This window comes from Marmota monax, unplaced genomic scaffold (assembly GCF_021218885.2).
Source record: "Marmota monax isolate L192 unplaced genomic scaffold, Marmota_monax_Labrador192_F-V1.1 WCK01_AAM20220418_F8-fsc00076, whole genome shotgun sequence".
Classification (NCBI taxonomy): Eukaryota; Metazoa; Chordata; class Mammalia; order Rodentia; family Sciuridae; genus Marmota; species Marmota monax.
The window spans coordinates 3,700,119-3,727,616 of record NW_026692843.1 but is presented as its reverse complement, the minus strand read 5'-3'; the positions used below and the strand labels follow the sequence as shown (position 1 = coordinate 3,727,616).

At 50.6% G+C, this 27,498-nt stretch overlaps 1 protein-coding gene across 3 annotated transcripts in view; it reads left to right on the top strand.

Annotated features, from left to right (window-relative positions):
• Positions 1 to 27,498, top strand: part of CUNH10orf90 (chromosome unknown C10orf90 homolog) — a 284,414-nt gene that overhangs the window by 239,832 nt on the left and 17,084 nt on the right. For 2 of the 3 annotated variants that reach the window (XM_046448702.2, XM_046448701.2), the window contains 3 exons: positions 18,425 to 18,715; positions 21,619 to 21,803; positions 23,829 to 24,006. In XM_046448702.2, the coding sequence (XP_046304658.1) occupies positions 18,425 to 18,715; positions 21,619 to 21,803; positions 23,829 to 24,006 (654 nt within the window). The remainder of the gene's footprint in view (positions 1 to 18,424; positions 18,716 to 21,618; positions 21,804 to 23,828; positions 24,007 to 27,498) is intronic. The other variant, XM_046448703.2, reaches the window with a different exon arrangement.

The following is a 27,498-nucleotide window of genomic DNA, read 5'->3' as shown; positions in this document are numbered from 1 at the left end:
GTACAGAGGAGAGAGAGGAGAGAACAAGGAGAAAAGGAGAGAGGAAGAGGGGTCAACAGCAACCACATTAGCAAAATGAGCCAAAGAATGTTCCCTGGGGTATCCAACCCCGATGCTGAGCCATCCCAGGAGATGTAGAAAGGCAAAAAGTCTTGGAGATTCATAAACAGAACCTGTTCTTGGGTCCCTGTGGGCCCACTGGTTGTGAAGAGGATGTTCTAATGGGAAGGAAGTTCACGACCCCTGCAGGGGTGGGGGGGCACTTCCACACCAAAGATTTGAGGCCTCACTCAGTTTCTCCAGGACAGAGGAGTAGAGTACCTGCCATCCGATTGGTATGTGTGTTTGTACAGTGAATGCTGGTGTCTTATTCTGAAGTTGTACTCCTCCTTTCTTACTATTCCCTTATAAAACGACATCCTGCGATCGCCAGTCACAACCCCGAAGCGTGCCTGCGTTCTCACACAACCTTGGCGAGGCTGAAATACCACTGACGCTTTCAAGCTCAGCTCTTGGTGCTTGCAAATGAGCTTCTGCTTTCCTCCCGAGCATTCATCAAGTCCGCACAGGAGGCACTGAGACCGGGATTAGTGGAGAAAGGATTGGGAGAGCCTTTTTAACATGATGTCATTGGATGTGAATCGTTAATTACATTATGAAACTGAAAGCACACAGACTGGCGTCTCTGCAGCTGAGTTGAATTAGTTTCTCAACCAAAAGAAATTAGAGCATAAGTCCAAAGACTAGCAAAGACCGGAATGCCAAGTGCAGAGCAGGATTCACTCAGGCGCCACCTGCGAAACACGAAACGCTTTCAGCTTGGTACCACATGACTCCCAGCTGTCCCTGTCTCCCGCAGGACCTGCCGGCCACATGCCTATTGCTGTGGTGAGCAGTCTTGCTTTCTTAAAGATGTATTTATAACTTATAAATGAGTATATATGAGTTTATATATAACTTATTTATAACTTACAGCTTTTATATGTTTAAAACACTCTAATTCGTGGAGACATAATTCACATTCCATAACTGTCTCGCACTGTTCCTTCAATCAGCAATCTTTCTCAGAAATTAATTACTTAAAAATGCATCGGATTCCTAAATGTTACATCATATTCAGGAAGCACCTAATGCCACTGGGTGCAGGACCCTAAAGTGAAGTGTCCCCCAAACAGACTTGTCGCTTAACTCCTTTTCCAGCAGGAAAAAATCCCCCTGAAGTTTGGAGTGTTTTTTTCCTGGTAGGAAATCCTTCTCATGCAGATGAGGCTGAGACGCCGTTTCCCTGATGACACCCGGGCTTGCCGTCTGCTCGGCTGGCCTGTGAAGCTGCTGCTCCTTCCTTTGAAAATTGCCCTCACGGAGCTGGGCTGGTGGTCTTGTCAGAAAGGGAAAATGTGCAATTTCAAATCCAGGGAGAAGCCACACGACAGCCACTAGCGAGTTAGGCAGTCAGTGGTCTCCGCCGCCGAGCATTCGGGGTCGAGGCTTCTCTGTGCTCATGCTGCACCTGGCTGTTGTCTAACCCTCTACTCGTCAGTGCTTCTGCTAAGGCAGTGTCCAGAGAGGGGGCCAAGTGGGAACGGGTCCAACTTGCCACCTGCTTGATAAAAGTTTCAGAGTGGAAATGGGTGGGAACTGATGTCCGTGACAAATGGCTGTAATGACGTCTGCATGTTTGAATTGCTGCTCATGTCAAGCGCCCATTGGGCCAGGTTACTTGGGAGACCCCATTTTTCCTATCCCTAGAGGGGATTTGAGGAGCTCCTAGAGAGGAGGACCTCAACTCAGGATGACAGGGTCCTTGACCAACTCCCAGAAAAGACTTTCTAGATGCAAAAGATATTGACACACAGAGGTTTACTTAGAAAGCAAGGGAAACTGCGAGCCATCGTGAAAGTCGGGGGCTCTCTGGGGGTCCTCGGGCTCTTTTTTTTTAAGGTAAACTTAATGGGGGTGGCATGGGAAGGTGTGCAAGGATGACGACAGTCTGGTGATCTCGGGACAGTTCACGGTGGTCTGGCTGCTCAGGATCCTTAGGTTGACATCTCCTCCAATATCTGATCAATAGGTTGCATTAGAAAGTATCCTGGATATCTCTTTGCTCCTCTGTTCAAAAAATACATGTATTACTATGCTAATTAGTGGTACACAGGCCATTTCCATAAGTGGCTGAATTTCTACCAACATTTTAAGATTTTGAGTGAGGATTTGTAGATTTTCCAGAAATTTGGGAGCAACAGGCCCCGGAGTGAGCAGGCTCTTGGCTCCCAGGTAAAGGGAAGAGGAACCTCAGCCCAAGCTTGCAGAGTGAACTACACCTTCCTTCTCCTTCTTTCTCCTCTTTACATTTCTTCCCTCCTGTCACAGTTTCCGCCACCTTCCTGAGCACTGAGTGAATGATCAGGAAAGAAGACCCACAGGGTGCACAAGTGCCTCTGCTGTTGGGGATGTGGACTTAGTCTCAAAACAACATTTTCCCTCCCTTGAGGCCATGGAACCAGAGAACCCAGCTCCTCTAGAATAACAGGCTTGTGTTCTCCTGAGGGTGGGGCAGTGTTTGAGTCAACTTTCTCACCGCTGTGACCAGAAGACCCGACAAAGACAACTAGAGAAGGAAAAGTGTATTGGGGGGCTCCCGGTTTCAGACGTCTCAGTCCATAGACGGCCAACTGCATCCACTCTCTGGAGCCCGAGGTGAGGTAGGACGTCATGGCAGAGAGTGCGGCAGAGGCTAGCAGCTTAGGAAGCAGGGAGAAAGCTCCTGCTCAACAAGGATGAAATATGTGTCCCAAAGTCACACCCCCAATGAACCTCTAGCCACACCCCCGCTGCCTACAGTTACCTCCCAGTTAATCCCTATCAGGAAATTAACACACTGGTTATGTTAACTCTCCTAATCCAATCGCATCACCTCTGAACTGTTTTGCATTGTTTCACGTGTGAGCTCTTGGGGGACACTTCACAGATAAACCCTAACAGGAGGGACAGTCTCCAGGTTGAAGCATCTTTGCTTCTGTCAACTTGCCCATTCTGGGGCAGCAGCCACATCTGTCTGCCTACTACCACCTCCCCACCTCCTCGCGGGATGCCTGAACAGAGGAGTACATCAAATACACTTTTGAATTACTGAGTTAATTTTTACCCTATGGAGACTGTCAAGATTCCCCTGCTGATGCTTCTGGATAAGGATTCTGTGTCCCCTCATTATCTGCTCTGCAATAGGCGAGTGAGTCTTCAGGACTTGCATGGCTCCTCAGGAGCTAAACGCCCTTGCCAAAGACACAAGCTGTCAGTTCAGTGATGATGCGAGTCACTTGACAGGTGCTGATTGAGTGCCAGGTGTCATTCAGGTGCTCAGCACTGCAGTAAGCAAGCAAGGTCCCCACCCCCATGGAGCTTGCTACTGAGCTAAAGATGGACAACAGACAGACACTCACTTCCACCTGAGGAGTTTCAAGTGGTGGCAGGAATTTCTGCAAACCTCTGAATTGGCCCATAGCATTGGGTGACTCCTTGCTGGCTTCTGTAAATGGGGTGGCCCAGGAAGTCTTCTCTAAATAAGTATTACTCCAGCCAAAGTCTTCGGGGCATGAGGGAGCCTGCCTTGGAGAGGAGGAGCATTTTTAGACAGGAGGTACAGCTGGGGCAAAGTCCTGACACGAGGCAAGAAAGGACCTGGAGCATTCAGGGCTCAGGACCAGGGCCAGGGGGCTGGAGCACAGAGGGGCTGGGGAGGAGCTCTCCAGGCTCAGGCAGCTGGCAGAGGCCAGATCATGGAGGGAGGAGTTTGTGACTCTGTGATGTGACTTAATTTTTTCCAGATCTCAGGTGAGGCAGTAAAGCCAGCAGGGCCAGAGGGTGACCAGGTGAGTGTGATGCATGTAGCTGGTACATGGTGGTCCCAGGTGTCTTAGGTGCCATGGGCAGCACTTGCTGGTCAATTCCATGGAGAGCTGGGGAAGGCCAGAGTTGAGGAAATGCCTAGATTTGGAGGAAAACGAGTCATTGAACTAAGGGATGTGGGGGTTAGCCCAGGCCCTGCCTGATCCTTCACTGATTATTTTCAAATACTCTGAGCTAACTGCTCTCCAGTCCCTGGGGACAACCTTCACTGCCAGGCAGAGACTAATGTGCCTGAATGTTCCCCAGCACTTGACCAAGTTGGGTGCAGAGGTGAGGCCAAGACCAAAGGTGCCTGCAAGTTCAAGGATGGGAAAGAGGACCCCAAACAGGGAGAGGGTCCCACCGGGAAAATTGAAATATTAAAGCCAAATTCAGAAATTACTTATTCAGCCAAACAACTCATTTTCAGTGTTGCCATTTTATGACACCTTGAGTTGCCCCCCAGCGGTGTTGGTGTTCTGATTGGTGTTGGCGCTGTCACCACCTTTTCCTTACACATGTCACTAGGGAAGGATGTTTGTGTTTGATATTACTATAGCCCAGAGGCACTTTCTTCTTACCCTTGGCATACATCATCACAAGTGAATAATGAAAATCATTTTAAAAATTCTCTTCTCAGAGACTTTCTTTAGCGTGAGCTTTTCAGAAATGCATTTCTTCTTTGGACCCTTAATGCAGAGCAGTTCTGTAGCTGAGTTGCCAGAGCACACCTTCGGTGTCCTGGCCACCCAAGACAGGACGGGATGAGTTTATTCAGGGATGCAAAGGGCATTGCTGAACCGTGATCCTATCACAAGTCAAGTCTGATTTCCTTGTCCCGTATCCACACCCTCTAATGACATGTGCCGGACTTGACCTCTTCGTCAGGATGGAACTGGATCTCCAGGGCAGTGAGTCTCTCTAGTCCCATTTGCTTGTGTTTTTGCAATCCCAAATAGAGATGATACATATGTTTTCCTTCCCTGTGATTTATTTTTAGAAAATCTGGAAAATGAAATGCCTTCAGTTAGGCCACATGACAGCCATCAGCCTTAATGGAAGAACAGCATCTTTGTGGAGGAAAATTGTAATCCCCAAGTGTATAAATAAGAGCAGGCTGCTGTGCACATTACGGCCTGGGTCCCTGGTTGGGGTGAGTTGGGCTCCCACACTCGTGAGTGGTCCTGAGGACGAGGGACTCATGGGAGCTCGGCGGTGCCTTCCCTGGTCCAGCTCTGAGCCCTCTAGGTCTGGACAGGGCAAGCTCTGCAGTGCTTGTAGAGAGACTTCATGCATTTCAGACCCATGGCCCTTCTTAGTGCATTCTCCTGCCCGAATCCAGGGCGAAGCTGGGGGGTGCAGGACTTGGCCATTGAGGGGACTTTCATTTCAGATTCACCAGCCCACACCTGAGTAGGGTCCATGGGGGCATAGCAGGATGTTGCTTCTTGGAGCAAGGCGGGCCCTTCCTGAGTGCTTGCAGCCTTATAATAGAAGGTCCAAAGATCTCTACTCACACCTTGACCGTGGACACCACGTCTGTCATTCCTTGGGAGCTGGGTGAGGCAGAAGTTTGGCCCAAGTCTATCTAACAGCCCACCCCCATTGTAAAGATCTAAGGTGCTCAGGGGCATCTTTGAAGGTGGGAAGCTTTAGAGTAGTTTACCAAAAGGAGCCCATCCACGGGAGCAGGCAGAGGCAGAGGCTCTTGTTGCACACTCTCCAGCCTTGAGTTTGCAGGTCTTCTTTAGTTCTTTCTAACTCCATATCCTTCTCACTCACCTGCTCCCCAGGTGACATGACTCACGGAGAGAGCTGGCATTTCAAGGGACAAAAACATGGCCAGGGGGTTGAATAGCACAGCCCTCTCCCCAAGAGCCTCTCAGACCCAGAAGATGGTTTGGTTTGTTCTACCCAAAAGACAACTCTCGTGACACCACATAAGAGGGTCACACCCCTACCTTACATTGACCTTCAGCTGGCCTTCGTCCAGTAAATTTGGCAAAGTGGAAAGTTTGGGGCACGGGGGTGAGACATTGGTCAAGGGTTTAGCAAACTGTCTTTCTGCCTCTCTGGGCTTATTGTGTGTATGTTTTTTTTCCCTAAAATTTGAAATCAAGGGCAAAATTTATCGAAATCACTTAAGGGTCACAGATTTAAAATTAGGCATTAGATACAGGCCACCCCAGGGCTGTGGATTATAGTGAAGCTTCATCTTTGCTTAGCACGTCATCATTTTTGAGTTTCACGTGGTTCCATTTCCTCCTCCCAGAGCAGGTGGTGTTATCTCATTGTGAATGAGTCACTTGAAACTGCATGGGTTGGGTGGCCTGTGCATGGTCACATAGCTGGTGGGTGGCAGGTCCAGGTGGGTATGGGTACCAAGTCTCTGGGCCTGTATTCCACCTTCTTTCTAGCACCTTCTGTCTTGCTGGAATGATGTCACGTTGCACATTCAGCCAGCTGTGACTGCAGGATGTGAACCCCCCTGGAGGGTGTGGGTCAAGGCTCTAGGTGGGGATATGCAGGAGGGGCCAGAGGCTGCACTTGCAGGGCTCTGAGCAGCTGGCACACCCTCTGTGCTCCTTAGCAGATTAATGGGCACTGTGGACCACACTTGCATCACCTGGTGTCTTACAAATGTGGCGTTAGGAATGTGTTTGTGCTGTTCCTGGTGAATGGACACATAGTCATTTTATAGAGCCGCTGAGAAACAGCTTTCACTGTACACAATACTGCTTGCTGCTTTTGTGGGGGACTTTTAAAAACCTATCAAGATGACCATTTGAAGTAAGTTTACATTTATAGAGATGGGGCAAAAAATAGTACCAAGAGCTCCCTTGTACCCCAGCCCTGCTTCCCCTAATGCCCACACGTAAGCTGTTAGTGTGACCTTTAAAGTTTTTTCTTAAGACAACAAGCACCAGTGCAGCCTAAGGGCCTGTGACCTAAAAACTCACATTTTAAAGGAGGCTGCAATAATTCTACAGCCTGACCCAGAGGTCCTTTGAAAGGTATCAAGAGAGGACACAAAGAGGGCTCCCAGACGGCAGAGACGAAGTAGGCTCATTGGTGTGAAAGGTAGCACACTTGCTGTCCCAAGAGAAGCTCTGGACAACTTGACCAGGATGGTCAGGGAGTTAGAAGTAGATTCACTCTTCCCTAATGATGTGAACTTCTAGAATATTCTGATAAAAATAAGTGGGTAGGGTGGGGGATGGTGCTGAGGTACGAAGATAGAAGTCACGTCCTTCAGTCATTCCGAGTCACTGAATGCCAGTAATGCCGTCTATATAAGATAACACTCAGCCATGTTCCGTTTCTTCTCCTAGCGGTCGTTACACAGCTAGCCAGGGTAGAGCTCAAGCCACCTTGTGCCCCTCCCCACCCTCTTCTGCAACCATCTGCTTAAAGAAGGCCTTTCTTCACCAATGGTTTCTGTCTTCTCCACCTTATTCCAAAATGATGATTTTTTCTTTTTTTTGCAATAAGATGGTGACATTTGTTTTCACAAAGAAATCTCTCCTTCTTCAGGGCATAAGGGAAATGCTTTTACAGTAGCTTTTTAAAAACAGTTAAACATTTCCATTTTTCCATACTCTAAGTGGTCTCATGAGGCAAGACCATAAAAGAAACACGCTTTGTTGCTTATGAATCGCTCTCAGTGAAGAGAAATAAGTAACGCGGAAAGTCTGCGTTGAATGGGAGTGATTAGGAAGCTGGGCGTTTGTTGTGATGCCACCTGTTTATTTCATTGGGAAATGATGGTCATTTGGGGAGGGAACAGGAATGAAAGGACATTAAGTGTGTCAGCTGATGTCCCGGGAGAGGGAGGCAAGGAAGACCAGCCTGCTCCGTGTCTCTCTTTGCTTCCTGACTGCAGCCCGAGCTGAGTCAGCCTCCTCTCTCACTTGATTTATTCCTGGCTGCTATTTCCATGTGGCATGTGCGCCTCTTCAGAGGCCTCTGGGAGCATCTCCAGTTCTGATTCTCAAAAATAGCCCTTCGGAGGGCACGGCATTCCTAGGGGGGAACGCATGCAGGCCCCGAGTTTCCTGCTGAGTTGGGCCTGACGGGACTGAAGTTTATGAAAAGTGTCAGAGAGAACCAGAAAATATTGTGGGCCTGGCTGGGAAGTGCGTCCAGTGGCCAGCAGCCTGAGCCGGGGAGCCAGGGCCTTCTCCATGGGGCTCCAGGGCCTTGGAATTCACTTCCTTTCCCTCTGAGGTATTTCTGTCTTCCCCAAATGGGGTTTCCAGATCTTGTAATGGAAAAGGTCTGGATGATGGGGGGGAATAGACTGACCAGAGAGGCAGGGAGGGGACACTGTCGGGCAGGTGTGTGTCCTTCCAGCCCCAGCCCTACAGAACACCAACCCAGATCCCCCACTGTCCATTTCCTGAAAATGCTGTTAGTTGAATATGTATTAAACATGGTATCAGGAAGGGGAATCTGCTGCCAGAGCCCTTATAGCGCCCACAGTCCCCTGTTACAGTGCACACTTCTTGGCTTCGCCCTTGGTCATGTATATTGAACATTTCAAATTTTCATTTCCTCCTTAACTCAGCACAGTCCACTGGTTTCTGGCTTAAGCCCTGTGACCGTGAGTTGAGGGTGAGTTCCGTCCCCATTTAGTGATGATTCTTCAGTTTACCCAGGACACCCATGTGACGCTCACTGTGCATGGCCGTGAAAGGGAGAGGCAGATCATATGCTCAGATTATTACTAGAAAACAGCTGTCCAGACAGAACAAGGATGGAGCTGAGCTGGAGGCAGCCCAGGCAGCTGGAGGTGCATGGTGTGCAGGCTTGTGATGCTGAGCTGACGTGCAGAGGGTAGACATTGTCTATAGATCAAGGCTGGCCTCCTGTGGACCATCCAGGTGTCTGCCCGCTGTGGGGTAGGCAAGGCCACAGTCCATCTTACTTGGGCCACCACCACTGCTTAGCTGGAGCCTCCCAGGCTGCCCGCAAGCTGCAGCTTCACTCGAGGTGTCTTGTGACTTTCTAGATGCTCTTTTCTATGTCTGCTGGACCATGTCCTCACCTGTAACATCTTGCTGGGCTCTGTCCCCTGGCTCCTGCATATTGGATTTGTTTGTGGTTTGGTGAGTTGGACTGCTTGGAACAGGGACAACACCCTCAGCTCCATGCCATAGTTGGAGTTGGCTGCTTGCAGGAGCCACCTTGTCTGGCCAAGTGCAGATCAGTGATGTCCATGCATTCTATGGCCAGGCCATCACTGCCCACTGCCCTGACCCCTCCTCCTTGCATCTGTGCAGCTTGCCCTTGCCTGATAGGACAGGAACACTGAGCCATGATGAGTCCAAGTGAGGCCCATTGCAGGAGCCAGGAGGAAGTTTGTGTGGGTTTGTCATCCACAGTCAAAGCCCCACTGCTGACCGTCATGTTCAGTCTTTTTCTTTTAAAAAGTGAGGTTAGTCCTTTTTCATTTATTGGCCTGACTGGTGTTGATCCTCTCTAATGCTTTAATTGCAATATTTGTATTTTGTCATATTTACTCTATTTTCTCTCTAAGGTATGTATTTTCAGCTTTCCTGTATCTATTTCTACACACATATGCACACACATATGCACACACACACATGTATTTCACAAGCTTTGTGGTTTTGTTCTAGTGATTACACTGATACTTAAACCTTTCTACATTTTCTTAGTCCCTGGCCTGCATGTAGTTGGGAGCGGGGAGGAAAGGAAGGGGAGCTAGGAGGACTGTGGAGACTGGATGTCCCACATTCTGCTCTCTCATGGGCACCAGGGTGGATTGCACACCTCCATCTCTGACATCACGTCTTTGGCCAAGGGAGTTCTGAGCAACGTGAGCCACGTGTGAGTGTTGTGTTGGTGGGCCAGTGCAGCCTGTGTTCCTTCTCCCAGCCTCTGTGGTCCTGGGGACAGGTGTCACCATCCCAAGTAACTGATAAGCATAGCCTCCTGCTTTGGGGCCCACCCAGGTCAGGTAGCTTGTGCTGCACCTCAGACTCAGACACACCTGGGAGCCACCCAGGGATGGGCTTCGATGCAGATCCTGACCCTGGTGGTAGGAGGTGGGGCTGGGATTCTGCAGCTCTCACAAGTTCCCAGGTGCTGTTAGAGCTGCTAGTTTATACATTTTTATTAGCAGTGCCAAGCCACTGGTATTTATTTGCTTTTGTTCTTTTATTTCTTACCTGCTATATAAGTTAGACTTGTGATTCTCAGGTGTGGTTACTAGAACAGTAGCATCAGCAGTACCAGGGACTCAAGCACACATTCTGGGCTCCACTCTAAATCTACTGAACTGGAAACCTGGGGTGAGCTCAGTGGTCAGGGTTTTAACAAACCCCCATGTGAACCTGATTATGTTACCATTACTGTAGCTATCCAGGCCTGTCCCTCACCAGTTAGGACTGTGTTTTGTGCTGAGCAACTAGACACTCAACAGTAAGTGGCTTGAAACTATAAGAAAGAATGGAAGAAATCTAGAGGTGGGCAGGCAGGGCAGACCTACGTTGCCATCTTGAACCAAAGGAGGATTTTCTAAGTTAAAGGAAAGAAAACGAGGATGTTTATAGAGTAGGCAATCAGCTGTGTCTGCCACAGAGATGGTGGGACTTGAAGTCTCCATGATGCTGAGTAACAGTGTGTGAGATAGGAGATTTAGTAATTGTAATCAGCGTGTAGGAGGTTTGATTTACTAGTTCAAGATGATGCAGTACTTGATGCAGATACATTCCAGCTGAGATGGGTTGGAGGTGGAGGACACTGGATATCTGTGGAATCGTCAGAGTGGAGGTGAGACTCTAACTATGGAGGTGACAGTTATTGGTTGTAGAATTCATGAGGACAAGAATGTTGAGTTTTCACTGTTGCATCCTAAGTGCCCTGTAATTGAGCCTGGCATATAGTAGGCACTCAACAAAGAATTGTCAAATTGAAGATAAAGATGTTGATGTTTCCTCAAGAGAACCACAGAGACCAATATCCAACCCTCTTTCTCTTCCCTGAAATACTGAAAACTCTGAATTTCCAGGTAGCACAGTGAAAGTCCGAAATGGAAGCCCCACCTTCTTCAGCGTGTACACACACACACACACACACACATCATGCATATGCACAAACACACACACCATGCATGTGCATGTACACACACACACACACACACACACACCCCATGCATGTGGGCACACACACACAGTGATTCAGGGATGCGACTCTAGCCCTGAGCAGACAGTCACTCTGCAGGATCCTGACCCACATTCTCCTCTACTCCTCCCTCTGACACCTGGGAGATCAGCTTATTTTTGATCGGCTTTAACACGCAGCACTTCCTGCTTGGTAGTTGTGCAGAGCATCCGGGAAAACAAAAGCAGAGGGGAGATGAAAGCCCCTGAAATCCTCAGGCAAGAGGGAAAGAGTGGCTGTCAGCAGCAGTAAGCCACCCTCCTCCCTCCCAGTGGCCACACCTTGGTGGACATGTGCCCGTGCCCTGGGCATGGAGGAGGGCAGTCCTGTTTTGTAGCCTGCTGCCTCCAAAGTGGAAATTAAGAAGTGCAGAAGGCCACACGTGAATTCACTAGAAATGTGCCCTAGGGCATTTGGACAGTGTCACGCTGTCAGCATTTTAAATCTTTGTTGTTGTCTGTGATGCTGGGCACGTGCATGACCACTGATCCAAACCCAAAGCCCGGTGTTTTAATTTTTGCATACTTTTCTGTAGTTCAAATATTTTTTTACAGTAATCATTTATTCCTTTTACAATTTTGCTCTAGTCAGTTTGTTTGTTTGTTTGTTTGTTTGATACTGTGACTAAAGGATCTGACCAGAACAACTATAGAGGATGAAAAGTTTAGTAGGGGGCTCACAGTTTCAGAGGTCTTAATCCATAGACAGCCAGCTCCATTCCTCATGGCTCAAATATCATGGCGGAGTGTGTGGCAGAGGGAAGCAGCTCACGTCACAGTGTTCAGGAAGCAGAGAGAGACTCCATTCTCCAGATACAAATATCTCCCCAAAGCCACGCCCCCCCACTCGCATGTCCTCCAGCCATACCCCATCACTTCAGTTACCACTCAGTTAATCCCTATCAGAGGATTAAATCACTGATTGGGTCAAGACTCTTATAACCCAATCATTTCTCCTCGGAAACTTCTTGTATTGTCTTACATGTGAGCTTTTGCAGGATACCTCACATCCAACCCTAATAAATTTATTAAAGATCTATCTCTTTAATAGAGATATGTCTCAAAACTTGATCACATTTGAAGTGATCATTAAATTTTTCAAGTTTTGAGAAATGCTTAAAACACTTCTTATACTTCAGGGTCTGAGTCATGCTTTGAGAAAAAGGATTGTGGGAAAATTGATAGCCTGGAATTATGTCTGAAGTGGAAGGTTGAAAGATGCAAGCTAACAGTTACCTGGAACGTGTCTCTTGATCATCTTTTGCAATGTAGTGGATGTCATCCTGTTGCTAGAAAACAGGTGTGTGTGTGTGTGTGTGTGTGTGTGTGTGTGTGTGTGTTGTGTTGTGTTATTTCTGCTATCTGAATATGTTTGCTTTAAGACTTTATTTAGGTTTGGATCAGTGGTCATGCACGTGCCCAAGCTGAAACCTCTAAAGACATAATTGGAAAATCAGCCCTCGACAGTTACCCAGCATCCTTTCTGGATATTCTCTGGGTTGGGGGAAACATGTGTTCCTACTTTGCAGCAACTGCATGCATGAATCTTACTGTGAGAGTTGCAGTTAGTTCCCCACGTGGTATCTTGAAACTCGACCCCAGAACAACCTTCACAAGTACATTGGGCTCCCCCCCTTCTCTGACTGCCCACTGGCCTTGCACATTTGTGTCCTAATGCCCTGTGGCCATCTGGACACAGCTCCCCTTCCCAGCCGTCTTCCCTGGCTTCCGGGGGGGAGCTCTTTCATAGACCACCAGTGACAGCTACTGCTTTCTACAAGTCCGTCTTCCTGGTCATCACCCCTCTCTTCAGGGTCTTCAGGTCTGCTCTTCAGGAAGTGAGGCTTCCAGTGGCTGATGTTGATAGCAGAAGCAGTCTTTGCTGTCTAGGAAGGGCTGGCGTCTTCAGGAAGTCTTGTTTCCTGCGAGGGGAGGACTCGCTCATGGTGCGCTTTGTCTCTGGACGCCCTTCGTCCTTCCCGGCTGACTTCCAGATTGGCCTTCGGGGTCCTGTTTTGTTCATCTTTCCTCTTCCCAGTGGCGCCAGCCCCAGCTCTGCCTTGCTGTGTGGATGGTCTCTGGGACCCTGAGGCCGGCAGCTTGCTTCGGTGCCTCTGCCGGAGCTGTTTACCCCTGTCCGCCTCCTTCCTTCCTGCCCGGCTGCAGGGCTGCTCCGGAGGAGCTGAACAGAAGTATGCTGAAACGATTATGTCGACTTTGCACCGAAGGCTGGGTGCAGTGCTGTGTTTTGGTACCAAAGGGAGACCTGCGTTCACACGAGGAATTGTTTTAACCTGCAGCCAAAAGAGGATGCCTCCACCAGTTAAAAAAAGAAAGCAAGCAGAGAAAATGTAACCAGCCTTGCACATATAGCCATGTTCTGTTTTCCCTGACTTGTCTCTCCAGAGGCCACCAGCTAACTCTGCTTTCTTTCATTTCGTTTTCCATGTGTTGCAATTGAAGGCGTTTCAGGTTGTCTCTCTCCTTTGAAAGGAGAAGAATAATAAACTTGCTAGGAAGCTGCGCATTGTGTTAGTCAACTGTCTTTCACTGCAACAAAATACCTGCGATAAAAGTGACTTAAAAGGAGGAAGGATTTATTTTGGCTCACGGTTTCAGAGGCTTCAGTCCGTGGTTGATTGGCTGCTTGTCTGAGGGTGAGAGAGCACATCACAGTGGAGCATGTGGAGGGGCGAAGCTGCTACCATCATGGCGGCCAGGAAGGAGAGAGAGAGTGGAAGAGGCCGGGTCACGGAAACTCCTTCTAGGCATGGACCTGTGACCTGACTTCCTTCCACGAGGCCCCATCTTTTAAAGATGGTGACCAAGCCTTCAACACATGGCCCTTCAGGACATTTGAGATCCAAACCATAATATGTGCTTATTGAGCTCCGGTTGTTCCTATCTTACTTCCTCTTTGGTGACTTCTGTGTCCATCCATGCGCATGCACCATGCAGTGGACTTCCCAGCCTGCCACTGCAGCACTCTCATGTCCCAGTGCCAAAAGAAGGGACGGCAAAATCCTACTGAAAGAGAGAGTCCTCCATTCACCCACAGGTGTCCCTCAGAGCAGATTTCTATCTGATTGACACCCACTCCATCAAGCCCACTTATTTGGTTTCCAGTTTGATGCTACAGTTCTGGGCTTTGCTGATGGAGAAGAAACAGGTGAAGAAGGAAGGTGAGATGGTTAGCTCTATGTAATGCAGACAGCGGGCTTTAAAAGGCTGGGGGGTGGAGAGCAGCCTAGGGCTACACAGGGTAGAGGCAGATAGCGCTGGAACTTTTAGGCGATCTTGAGGCCCACCTGCAGTTAAGTTCAGGAATCAGTGTTTATGTTAATGCCCAGAGACACACACACGCTTCAATTACTGCATGACTAAGAAACAGGCAGTTAGTTGTAAGGCGATCCAGCTGTCAAAGGGGAATATCACCACCAGCAGCATTGAACTTGGGGAGGGAGGAATATGTCTTAGATTCAACGAGGCCTGCTTTGTTCAGAAATGCCTCTTTGGTTAGTTGGATGGTTGAAATCTGTTTCAAGAAGGCAGGAATCTGCACAAAGCTGAGCCCCTAAAACCTCGAGAGACAATCTTTCTCTACCAGGATGAATGTTCTATAGAGATGTCGTTTCATCTTCAACACCTTTAACAAAATTTAAACTGATTTGTGTACACATGATTCTAAAGTGAGTTCTATATGACATTTACTTACCTTGGGCCATTGAGTGTCCCGGTCAGCTGTCCTCTCTGGGCTTGTGTGTCTACTATTCATGGTTTTCTTGCTCTTCTTTTGCAATTTGGGTGACAGAGTCCTGCAGCTGTGCTGGTCCTTCTTGGCAACCATTCAGCACATTCTGGCTTAATGTGAACTAAAGTACCACGTTGTTAGAACTGTGCCCATGGTGGGCCAGTGGCTCAAGAAGGGCTCCTTGAAGGCCACCAAAGATCTGTGGGTCTCCTTCATTCCGGGAAAGAAGCAGGAGAGTGCCTGTTCTATAAAATCGGTTTATACCAGAGACACTTTCTGGTGGGGCAGGTAGAGTGCTGAGGAAGGGCCATTCATTTTCACGCTGCTCCAAAGGCCTGCACTGGCTGCTGGGCCTCGTCTACCCCAGGTTCATGCCTGGTCTCAGCTGATTTGGATGACGGATTGCTGAGGGGCTTGCTCTCCCACACCTGCCCTGCTGCTTGGGTTGGCTTAGGATGTGCTTTTGACTGTGGAGAATGTCCTGCATTAAAACCTGTCCCCAAGGCCCTCAGTTGAACAGGTCAAGGTCAAGAGCAGAAAATCTGGAGTGGCCCACTCTCCTGATCCTATTCCTGCCAGCCCCCATACCTACCACACATGATTCTAAAGTGAGTTCTATGTGACAATTACCTGCCTGGGGCCATTGAGTGTCACACACAGAGCCACTCCTGGGAGAATGTGCCTGAACCTGCCTTCCTGATGCCCACCTGGGTCAGCCCCCATGTTCAGGACATGACTTACAATACCTTCCCCAGAATCATATCCATATGCTCCCAAAGACGCTATGGCTCAGCCAATCTGTTGAACTCTCTGCTGGAAGCTTTTGTCTAAGAGACACAATGACATCCTTCCCTGAAAACAACTGGCTTTGTGCTGGCTATTCAGGATTTTGGTATGAAGAGCATATTGATTAAGGAGTCCTGAAGACAAAAGAAATTAATAAAGTAATGTTTGATTCAGTGTGAGGTTGTGTTTGGGAAGAACGTGGGCACCACCCAGGAGGGGCTCAGAGGTCATGTCCGAAGCCTGGGTAACGTTTCGCCTAGGAGGTGGCTCGGTGGGTGCCCTGTTAACTTGACATTGGAAATGCAGTGCATTTTTCATTGACAATGAGCTTGAGGAAAGCATAGACAGGCCGCACATTATGGTCCAAGGGTCTCTTCTTTGAGTCAAGGACATGAAATTGGTAGAAGCCATTCATAACTGTCGGACAGAACACTTTCATTGGTTTTCTTTCACCCTGGTCCACAGCTCAATTCTGGGATAGGCAAGGTTGTGGATGGTTGAGCTGTGGACTATCAACTGACTTTAGGAAAAGGAATATGAGAACATTACTCTTAAGGAAATTTGTGCTACCCCAGCTCTGCCACATGCCAGACCCAGGAAGGAGGCACAAAGCTTTAGTGGAGAAACAGAAATGCCGGACACAGGCCACTTCAGAGCCCACAGTGGCTGCGGGTCTTCCCTGGGGTGAGGTGGTTTAAAACGTAGGGCACGACTAAAGAGCTCTTAATTCCAGTCTGTCTGCATAGTGTGCGGGCGGAGACGGGGCACATGCTCACCCTGTGAAGGCCAGCCTGCGACACCGTCCTGCTCTGCATTTCAGAGTCCACAAAAAGAGGCCCAATCTAAAGCTGTGGGAAAGCTCTTCCTTGGCCGCATGTTTTTCTTTCCTCCAGTAAGCGAACTCCGTTCTACTTTCTACCATTGGTTTAGCGCTCTCGAGCCACTAGTGGAACTTCTGCCACACACAGGGCCACTCCCAGGAGAATGTGCATGGACCCACCGCAGCGACAGCTCTCCATCAGTGCAGAGACCCCAGCAGTCAGCGCCCGGGGGAACGCTGGTCTGGCTCACAGTGTGGGAGGCCGCAGTCCACAGTTGGGTGGATCCCTGGTGTTGGGACCCTGAGTGTGGGGTGGGCAGCACATCCTGGTAAGAGCTCATGGGGGAGCAGACCATTCACCTCCTGGCTGGGGTGGAGGAGAGCAGAGGAGAGGCCAGCCGCCCAGATCCCCCTCCCACCTCCGTCCTCCACCGGGCCACTGCTTGAGGTTCCACCACTTCCAGTGGCACCAACTGGGGCTTTAGGACAAGGGCTTTGGGGGGCCATTTAAAATCCAAACTACAACAGACAGACAGATGATAGATGAAAAGGTCAATAGGTAATACACAGATGAAATAGATTTATGTCCACGAATCTGTAAATAAATATACCAGCTTAAAGAACCAAACACAGGATGCATCTATGCCATCAGCCAGACTGAGTCTCTCATCACTGATAACTAATTTGTTTCTGGATTCTTTAAGAGAGCTTCGAATCAAAAGAGGCCATGCAGAAAGGAATGACTATTTTAGGGCTTTTTTCTGCCTACTTGTTTTTTACTTAAATAGAATTGATGATTTTTGAGGTAAAAGTTTGGAAAGCTATTTCCGTACAATTTAGCAAAGTGCAACTTTGCCACTGGTGGATAAATCTCCTCTCCAAATGACAAGATCTAATCACAATTGCCTTTTTTGTTTATTTATTTTATTATGTACTTTTTAATCCTTTCAATGTGTCAACCCCCCCTGGAACCTGGTCGGAACGTCACTACATTTTGTTTGTTCAGAAGAACATGGAAAACCCAGTTTACCCCCTGGGTGAATCAGACCTTGAGCTGCCAAGTTGACTCTCCTGGGCTGGACCCCAGAGCCAGGAGGGTGCTGGGGGTGGGGGCTTGGTCCCAAAGTCTTTGGGTTTCTCACAGGCTGAGGGCCTGGCCTCACCAGAAGTGGATTCCCTCAGCTGGGATGCAGAGGCTCAGGGGGACGGGCCGGGAGGCTCCGCAGCCCCAAGGCCTTGCTGGAAGCTCGGGGCTGCTGCCAGAGCCAGGGGTCGTGCCCCTTTCTTTACTGTGGAGAAGGGACTGGAGGGAACAGAGCGAGAGTCCCCTAACGACTTTTGTTGCAGAGATCATTCCACGTGGACTCATTCTTCTTAACTGCTGTGAAGCATGTCACACATGATTTACTGACCCCGTCCACTGCTGGTGGGCTCGAGGCAGTGTCCAACTCTGCTGCCACGGCGCGGAGGCAGGCAACACGCTGGACACGCCTGTGGGCCCACTGCCTGTGGACTGTGCAGTGACCTAATGAGGCAGGTCGACCTCTGTGCTGGCCCCAGGAGCTTGCCTGGCCTCAGCATTCCTGCAATGATAACAATAACAATGCTTATTAAATGCTGGTACTGAACCAAACACTTCACGTGCATTATTATTACATTAGTACCTCCACTTTAATAGTTGATATTTTTGATATATATAATTAAGTAAACTATATAAAATATATTACATTTTATTATATAAAGTGGGTGATGTAAAAAAGTAAATGAATGCCATTTAATATTATTAATTTATTATTACCCACATGATAGTGGAGGCTGGGTAGTGCAGACATGGGATTTGAACCCAGGTACTTTGGCCCCATAGTCGAGGTGCTAAACCTCCCATGGGGCCCTGACTGCAAAGCTCTCTGCCGTTTCCAGAGCGGGGGGCGATAGACCTCAGTACTTCAGATGTGGTCTTGGCCGATATTTTGAGCACAACTTTCATTTTATTTTTAGTAGAAACAAAAGTATATTCTGGAAGCACCAAGGAGCAGCACGGAGCAGCGTGTGTGTCATTGTCTGCTCCCCCAGAGGAACAGAAGCCCATTAAACCTTTCCCTCCCGATGGGGACAGGCCACCAAGCGATGACTGTGAGTCTAGCGACCTTTTTGAGCCCAGAGAGAGACAACATCCAAGCCTCCTGAGTCCCAAAGTCCCTATGCCTGGGTTTCTGTGCCCCTTGCAAGAGGCAAGGCCATCTCTGCAGGAAGACAATGGTGCTCAGATAGAAAGAGGGCTTCCCGAAGGTAAGGAGCAGGGGCGGTCCAGGGGGTCCCTTCTTGATGCTCGTGGGAGGCAGCGCAGAGCCTTCCCCACTGCGGCTCACCTGCTGGCCTTACGGAGGCATGAGAGCAGAGAGGGAACAGAGCCATGAGGCTTCATAGTGGCCGAGCTCTACCTTGTGCGCAGCCAGAGGCAGCCCCACGTGGGCCATGGGTCCCCACCCTACCTAGAACAAAGCTGGTACCAGCTGAGGCTGAAAGGCCACCTGCAGGTGCACAGCAGGCTCCCTGGCTTTGCTAAGAAATGGCTGCTGGGGAGACAGCCAGACTGACCCAGGCCTGATGATTCATGGGCAGGGACCACGATATAGGAGTGTGGCCATGTGACACTCAACAGTATGAGCACATGGACCTCCATGCCCTCAAGGCAGGTCCTGTTCGCGGCCTCTCAGAGGAGGGAACCCAGTAGGACACAGGTGCAGTCTCTCGGGCGGTCGAGCTGCTGGCCACCTGAATGTGCAGAGAACAACGATGCATAAAGAGACACAAGCATGTGATGGGATGGTCTGCGGTGCCCTGTTACGTCAGCATAAGAACAGGGTGTCCTGTTACTCTGAAGATGTTCTCAAACAACTACAGAAAGGGCAGAAAGAAAGAGGCTTGATTATAATTAATAAAAAATTATGTCACTCGGAACCTAAATTGATCCCTAACTCTTCCCTCATTAGCCCATCACAGAAGCAATTATTAAACAGCCACTGCCTGCCAGGCTCTGTGGTCAGTGTGTCCACTCCAGGCTCTCAGTCCTGTGCGGACGGGTCGGCAGCAGGGCTGCGTCTGAGGGGTGCCCAGAGGAAGCTGAGGACGGCCCTGGCACTCAGGGACGGTCTGGGCAGAGGCGTCTTCCCCTCAGAAATGGTTTTGAAGAGAAGGTGAAGCCTTCCCTGAAACCTTAGAGATTTAAAAATCAGACCTGAGGGCAGAGGGCACCGCAGGCAGGGGAGGCTCACACCCTCGGAGCTCAGGAAAGGCAAGGGCTAACACGGAGCGGCAAGGGGCATGCGCAGGTGCCATGTGCAGGGCCGGGGCCTGGTGTGGTCATCAAGAGTCCCATGGGTCAGGTCAGAAGACCCTTCTGAACCCACCAAGGGGGTCTGGACTGAAGGCAGGACTGAGGCCCTGCAGGGAGAAGACACGGCGAGATTCGCTCTAAAGGTACTGTCTCAGGAGCAGAGTGGGCGGACAAGAGCAGGGCAAGGCTGAGCCGAGACCCAACAGGAAAGGACAGCAGAGGGTCACTGGGTGGAAGGGGCACTGTGGTGGAGACCTTCTGCATCTGACAGACAGGTCTTATGATGAGCAGCGAGGAAGACAGGACTGTTAGGACTGGCCCTCGGGCAGCTGGTTATGCTGGTGGGGACAACAGTGGAGAGGGAGCCAGAGGCCTGTGGCTTCCCCATGAGCTGGAGAACACCCTCACAGCAAGGCCTGGGGGGGGCACGTGGGAGGGGCCAGCCTGGCGGCTGAGTGGTAGCTCTCAGCCAACTGGGCCTAGTGGTCACTCCTAAAGTGGAGGGACCATGGGGAAGTCCTCCAGTAGGACGAGAGCAAAGGACAGATGGTGTGGGAGCCTCCAAGTGGAGTGGTGTTGGGAGAGAATCTCAGTGAGGTGGACACTCACAAGATGAAGGCCTGAAGGTCCAGTCAGCTTGGGCTGTAGGGAGTAGGGAATGTTGATGGATTTTGAGTGGACAGTACAGCTAGTCCTGCCACAGAGGATAAAGTGACAGTGACAGCCTGGTTTGTATGAGCTGTATCTGGTGGCCCGTGAGACTCCTGAGGCCACCTCACCTATCCTAGAAGGGCTAACTCCTTTTAAGCACCTGGTGTGGAGCTCTTGGCAGATGGAGACTGAATAGGACGTGGTCCAGTCCCTGGAGAGCCTCAGGCGGGTGGGGTTAAACCGCATCTTCTGACCCCACCTCATGGCGCCTGCTGCTGGGTGGGCAAAAGGTGTTCCCCTGCGGAAACACAGCAGAGTCAGGCCTGGGCTCTGCCTGCAGAGGGAGGAGGCGCCCTGGAGGTTGGAAGCTTGGAGCTGGGGCTGCAGGCCGGACATCACGGGGCAGTGGAGTCAAAGGGGTGTGTGGAGGTGGGAAGTAAGCAAGGTGCTGCCAGGCCCAGGGCGAGGGGTGGTGTGGCTGTGGTCGGTGGGGAGGGTGCACGCAGAGCAGCAGAGGGAGCCTGGGAAGGGGCGGCTAAGGATAGAGATCCCTCGTGTGTCCCAGGCCGAGTGCTGGTCAGGAAGGGGCCAGTGAGTGCTGCGGATCTCCCTCCTACCCCCTCAGAGGCTGCCCTTACCTGAGGTGCTGAGGAATCTACTATTTCCTGACTGTTTCCACAAAGGAAAATCAAAATGGCCCCAGGAAGGGACTGGAACCAGCCCTGAGAGAGCAATCATTCCAATCACTTACGTAAAGCTGGCAGCAGACTGTGGAGAACGAAGGGGAGGATGAGTGACCGAGCACCGTCCCCCGTCCTTATATCATTACCGCGGAAAACACGAGACAGATCAACACTCTGTCCTGAAGCAACCCAACTGTGGCCACGTGCAGGGCACACTTAAAAGGAAGCCCAGAACAGGAAAGTTTCTTCTCAATTTGAGCAAGGCCTTCTAAACACCAGGAGCAGGAATACCTCCATGACATAATTAGCCAGTGGTGAAGTGGAGATGACTGAAGGTTCTTCCTCGGGACCAGTGCTGCCTGGGGCGTCTGTGACGAGGCCTCATCTTGTTGGCTTAACGAGGACCATTAATAACCCACTGGCGTTTCTATTTTCAAAATTGTCTTCTGTGTCTGATAGTGTTGAGGAGCCAGGCGAGAATCCTCCGGTGCCCTCTAAATGGAATTCTAAATTTCTCCTAGGAGATTACACGTGCTGTGACCTGGTTGTAAAAATAAAAGAATGTAAGAAGAGTGAGGAGCCCACTGTGCCTGAGCCCTCACCAGAGCCACCCTCACCAGCAGCCCCCCAGGGAGCAGAGACCTTTAACCTGTCAGAAGAGGGTTCTGAGCTTGAGCAAACGCCTGCCAACTCCTTGACCTTGCAGGTAAGGCCTCTGTGTGTCCAGTCAGATTCCTGCCAGGCGGGGAGGCCTTCCCTGGGCTCTGAGGCTGGAAGCTGATTCCCCTTCCTAGAGGCTGTGGGACACTGGGCAATTTCCCTAACCTTTCTTAGCCTCTGCTTCTCTGTTTGATTAATGGATCTAGAGACACTGACTCCACAGGTTAGAATCAGGATCAAATGCTATCCACAGTGACAGTGATCATAGCCATGACAGAGGGGCTCAAAGTTTACACAGGACGCTTTATAGGCCTCAGCACCTTTGATCCTCAAATGACCCTTAGCAGGCAGGAGTCCCTAAATACCCTATCTTCAGATGAGACTTTGAAAAATTAAGGAAGTTTCCAAAAACAGGTGGCCGTGACGTGAAGGATAGAGATGATGTGATTGGATGTTTCCTAATTATAAAAATGGTATGTGCACATTTTTTTAAGTTATAAAAATTAGGAGGGCAAACGAACTCAGACCTGCCATGGTGTATTGATGGCCAGCCACACCCCAGGGCAGGCGCTGGGTCTGCTGTGATTGTCCCTGCAGAGGTGGAGATGGCTCCACTGGTCAGCTCCTGCACCCTGGGGGCTCAGTGGGCCCTGTGAAGTGTTCATGGTGCCCTGAAGCTTCTGAGGCTCCAGGGCTATCCTCAAGGGGGAGGACAGATGCATAGCGGCCACTCTTGGGCCAGCAAGGTGTCCACAGGGCCATCTCTCCAGCTGGGACCTCCTCTGACATCAGTACATCCAGTGACAGGTGCCTTGTCCCACCAGCAGCCACAGCTGGCATATGGCAAGGAGACTCCTTTTCTACCACAGCTGCCAGGGACACATATGTGACACAGATGGAAGCCACCATGTCCTGTCCCAGGGAGCCCTGAGTTCCAGTGGGGTGGGGGAGGATGGGTCAGAGCAGCATGCCCAGAGAGCCTTTGTGGAGCTCAGGGCAGGGCCTGTGAGAGACGTGTTGTCAGTGGGACATGCCCAGGCTTCCAGGGCTCACAGCCTCGCATGGAGAAGAGCATGTGTGATTCATCATTGCACAAGGTGGCCTGTGAGGCCCTGGGATGCTCGGGCAAAACAGGAAGATCCAACAGGGCTTACTAGCAGGGTCAGAACTCAGCCAACGGCATGGCTGTGCATGGTACCTCAGGAAGGGGGACGGCTTGAGCAGAGTCATTCAGAGACCAGGAGTTACATCAGGAAAGGTGGCACAGGAAAAAGCACAGGACTGGCACAGCTGAGGGCCGCCATGCCATCTTCTAAGCTACCAGCTACCTCTGTGTTTGCATCTGTCCAGTGGGAATAAACACACCTGCCTTCCAGAAGGAATGTGGGGATTCCAAGGGACAAGTCCCCAGAGAGCACCTAGCCAGGTCTGGCATGGTGGCACTCAGTCTCTTCAGCAAACCTGTGTGAGTGGCTTGGCATAGGGAGGTGGGGGCACGGGGCTCGCGTGGCGTGGTAGGACTTCTGACCTGTCCTGGAGCCCAGAGACCATTCTGCACAGGCAGAGATTCCCTCCCAGCCCTTCCACCCGGGGGAGAGCTGCTGTCCCCCAGCCACGGTCATAGCCTCTCCCGAAAGGCCCATTTCCACCTGGTTGGATGGGTGATGTATGTTTGTGGCCTTAAAGGCTTCAATCCCTACCAGGAGCCAGTGACTCAGAGCTTGCAGTCTGTCCCCACCCATGTCTCTCTGGAATGGGGGACACCGGGCACTCAGATTTGGGTCTGTTGGCAATGAGCGGTTTGAGTGGTGGAAGTAAAAGGGGCAGCTGTTCTCATGATCTGGGTGCTAGTTTCTGCTGGGTGCCACTGCACCGGGGCTCTGGGTGCTAGCCAGAACTGACCACCAGGACCCGTGTTGTCCACACAACTGTAACCTTTATGTGAGGTCATGGCAGAAAAATGTCTCTGAACGTCACACTTTTGATTGGCTTCTCTTGGCCAAATGGATGGACGTGTTGCCTTTTGATGTCACTTATCCTAAAAATAAGACTTTTTCTGTGTTCCCACCAGGAAGCGCTGGAGGCCCACAGGCCTCAGTTCATTTCTCGCTCTCAAGAGCGGCTGAGAAAGCTGGAGCGCATGGTGCAGCAGAGGAAGGCCCAGCAGACGGAGCACCCAGAGCAGAAGCCGAGCCGGCTCCCCGTGCGCGCCAACAAGAAGCAGTTCACCGTTCCCCATCCTCTCAGTGGTGAGCCACAGGTGGCTGGGAGGATGGAGGAGACAGGGAGGGGACCCTGGGGCCTGAGCCTTCTCCTGGGAGGGTGGTTCCGAACAATGCCATGGACACATGCAGAAACGACCCTTGGTGTCATGGAGCCTGTTCTGGGACCAGCCCATTTTGAGAGATTCCATGTGGGCATCTCACTGCTCAGAAAAATCATGGGACACAGTTTACCACTCTAGCTGGGAAAGAAGCCACACCACCACAGCAGCCAGGACAGCAAGTTCACATTCCTGGCTCCTAACTCGTGTTTGCAAGAGATCCCCTTTGCCCTTTATAGATTGCAAAACACGTCTCAGGGCCAGAGGTTGACTCCAGCTTGTCTACATCAACATTCGTCATCTTGAAACCCCTTCCCTGCTGCGAGCTCAGACAAGGGATGGCCCGCTCGTGGGGCACTGTGAGGCCAGGGTCCAGCTGCCCTGGGAGGAAGGGCACTCACTCTCATGGGAGAAGGCGTTATCAGGATCCTTCTCTGGGCGAGCATCATGCAGGGAGCTGGGAACACCACAGTGAGCAAGACTGACCTCACTCCTTCTTTCATGGACCTTATAAACAGACTATTAAACTAGCAAGAATCACAAGAAAAGATGAGGCAAGGGTGGGGGACACTAGAGTGCACACTTCACAGCCTGCCAACCCAAATGTTAGACTCAGGAGGCCTGAAGAAACCTCAGTTTTATTCCTTTGGACAAAGGAATGAGTTCTCTCTTCCTAGGAAAATGTTTTGGACCCCGGGAAGTGAAATCATGAGTAAAATTCTAAATAAAATTCCTCTGGGGAAATGACCATATTCAATAAAGTGCAGCTTAGCGAACATTACCAAGGTCCCATAAGGGTCATTGGGGGGACAGGAGGAAAAGGGTGTTATCATAGAATTCCTGCTGCTCCCATGGTCCTTGGCAGAGGACTGTCTACCCTCAGCTCCACAAAGAGCAACTGGGTTCAGGCACGGACTTCTCAAGTGCTGCAAGGACTGAAAGCCAGCCACAAGTGGGCGTGTCCTGTCTTGCAGTGCTGTGCTTGCTCTGGGCAGGCTGGGTGGTGGTGTCCATGCTGAATGGCCACTAACTCTCTCCAGTTCTGATGATGCTGCTTGATAAAAATGGTCATGCAACCAAAGCTACTGTCAGCAAACACAATATGAGATCACTTTAGAGTGTACCATACTCACATTCACGGACCTAATGGATCTAAGGGTCTTCCTTTTCAGCCAAGTGTCTTCCCTCTGTGTAGGAAGGAACCCAGAGCCAGGGCAGGAGGAAACTTGTGTAATGTGGGGGTGTTTGGTAGCTTTCCATCACTGTGGCAAATACCCAAGATAAATAAACTTAAAAACAGAAAAGGTTTACGTTTGCTCACAGTTTGGGAGGTTTCAGTCCATGGTTGGTTGGCCCCAGTGTTTTTGGCCCTATGATATAGGTGGCACATCATGGTGGAATTGTGTGTGGTGGGAAAAGTTGCTCACTGCCTAGCAGCCAGGAAGCATAAGGGAGAAAGAATCACCAGGATTCTACCCTTTTGAAGGCACCGTCTTTGGGACCTGAACCCTCCTGCTAGGCCTGCTTATTAAAGTTCCCACTACCTTCCAAGAGCTCCAGCCAGGGCACATTTCAGACCCAAACCTAGAAGGTACCAGGATGGGTTCCTTCTCTCCCGGGCTGGGGCTTTCAAGTGTCCTGAGTGTCCCAGGTGATGTGATCTTGGTCATCAGGAGTATTTGCTGTGGCTTACGATCCCAGAAATGTACACTCATTCTGGGGCCAGTGTCTAGAGAGTTGGCTCCTTCTGGAGACTCAGGGGAAGCGACCCATGGCCCCCTCTCAGCATCCATCGCTCCTAGCTGTCCTGGCGACTTGGCTGGGAGCACCTCCCTCCCTCCCCTCTCTGCCTGTGTCTTCTTGTGGCCTCCTCCTGTGTCCTGATTTCCTCTTCTCATTCATGGGGCTGGGGTCCGCCTAACCCAGCATGACCTCATCTCAATTTGACTATATCTGCAAGGACCATATTCCTAAGAAGGTCACAACAAGATCTAGCCTCAGCTAGTTCACATTGAGAGGCAGGGGGTGGGGGTTGGACTCTGATGTATTTTTTTTGGGGGGGGAGGGTCACAATTCAGCATCAATCAACTTTGATGTTTCCCCTAAAACAATTATCCTCACAAGTTCACCTTCTTATAAATGAAAATCTTAAAGCTGTGTATTATAAAAAGGGGATCCAGCCCCATCAGTGGTGTTAACTAACTGAGGCACCTTTTTACACCCCAAATTCCAAGACAGCCCTGGCGACTGGAATGTGCTCAAGGGGACGTGGCCAGCTTGGGTGTGTGGCCACTCCTGCCTGTCATCCCCGAGGTACTTAGGTGTGATGAGAGCTTTGCTTTCATGTTTGCTTGTGTCAGGTCAGTTAAATCAGACATCTTCTGAAATCAGAGCCTCGTGTGAGCTCAGGCAAGTGAGAGGGGACATTTAAGGGCCCGTTAAACAAGTCTGCAGTGCATATCTCGTCTTCAGCCTGTCTGCTGGCAGGATGATAAAAGCGAGATGCAGATGTTTTTCTTACATGCTAAATTAGTTAATAAATCATAGCGTGAGCGCGCGCTGGCTGCCGTGTCAAGGCGTCTGCTAAGAAGACTCAGGCTTGCTTTTGGTGCTGGGCTCCCTGCCTCTGATCAGGGCTCACAGCAGACTTGGCTCAGGGACAGACCCGGAGGTTCAGGTGGGAGCTCGAGCCGCTGCCAAAGCCAGGAGATGCAAGTCCCTGAGTTTGCAGGAATGATTCTGGCAAGGCCAGGGGACAGGTGCTTCAGGTTTATAGATGAATTCTGAGCAGCTCTGAGGTTCAGGGTCAAGTGCTGTGTGTGTGTGTGTGTGTGTGTGTGTGTGTGTGAGTGTTGATGAGGGTAAGAAGTCCCTATGTGGGGCAGGGGAACGTTCATGGATGATTGGGGATGACAGAGGGACCAGGAGGCAGCATTATGAAGGGCCTGGCCACAGTCGCCGGCTCCTGATGGAGGAGACCTCCATGCAGTCAGGTGAGTAGAAAGGATGAGGCGGGTCATGGTGCAGCTGGGCGAGGAGGTAAAAGCACAGTGTGAGAGGTCCCAGGGGAGCTCAGTTCCTCTGTGGGGTGGGGGGTGAAGATGCAGAGAACAAAGAGCTCCAGGGACGTGAGGCCCAGGAGGCTAGCGGACACTGCATACACCACTTCTGAGTGGTGTGCCACTGCCTCACTCGGAACTGAGGCAAGTTGTGGTCAGGTGCAGCCAAGGGCAGGTGAGGGAGTCATCAGGAGAAGGCGCAGTGGCTGAGTCCTGGAGGAGGGGAGCTGAGGTGGAGGTCAGGAGGAAGGTGGCGGAGGGCTTTGCTTTCAGCCTCTCACAAGACCAAGTCTCCGACATGAGGGCCCCTCTCTTGCCCAAGCCTGGGCTCCACCGGGTCGGTCCACTAGAGTTACCTA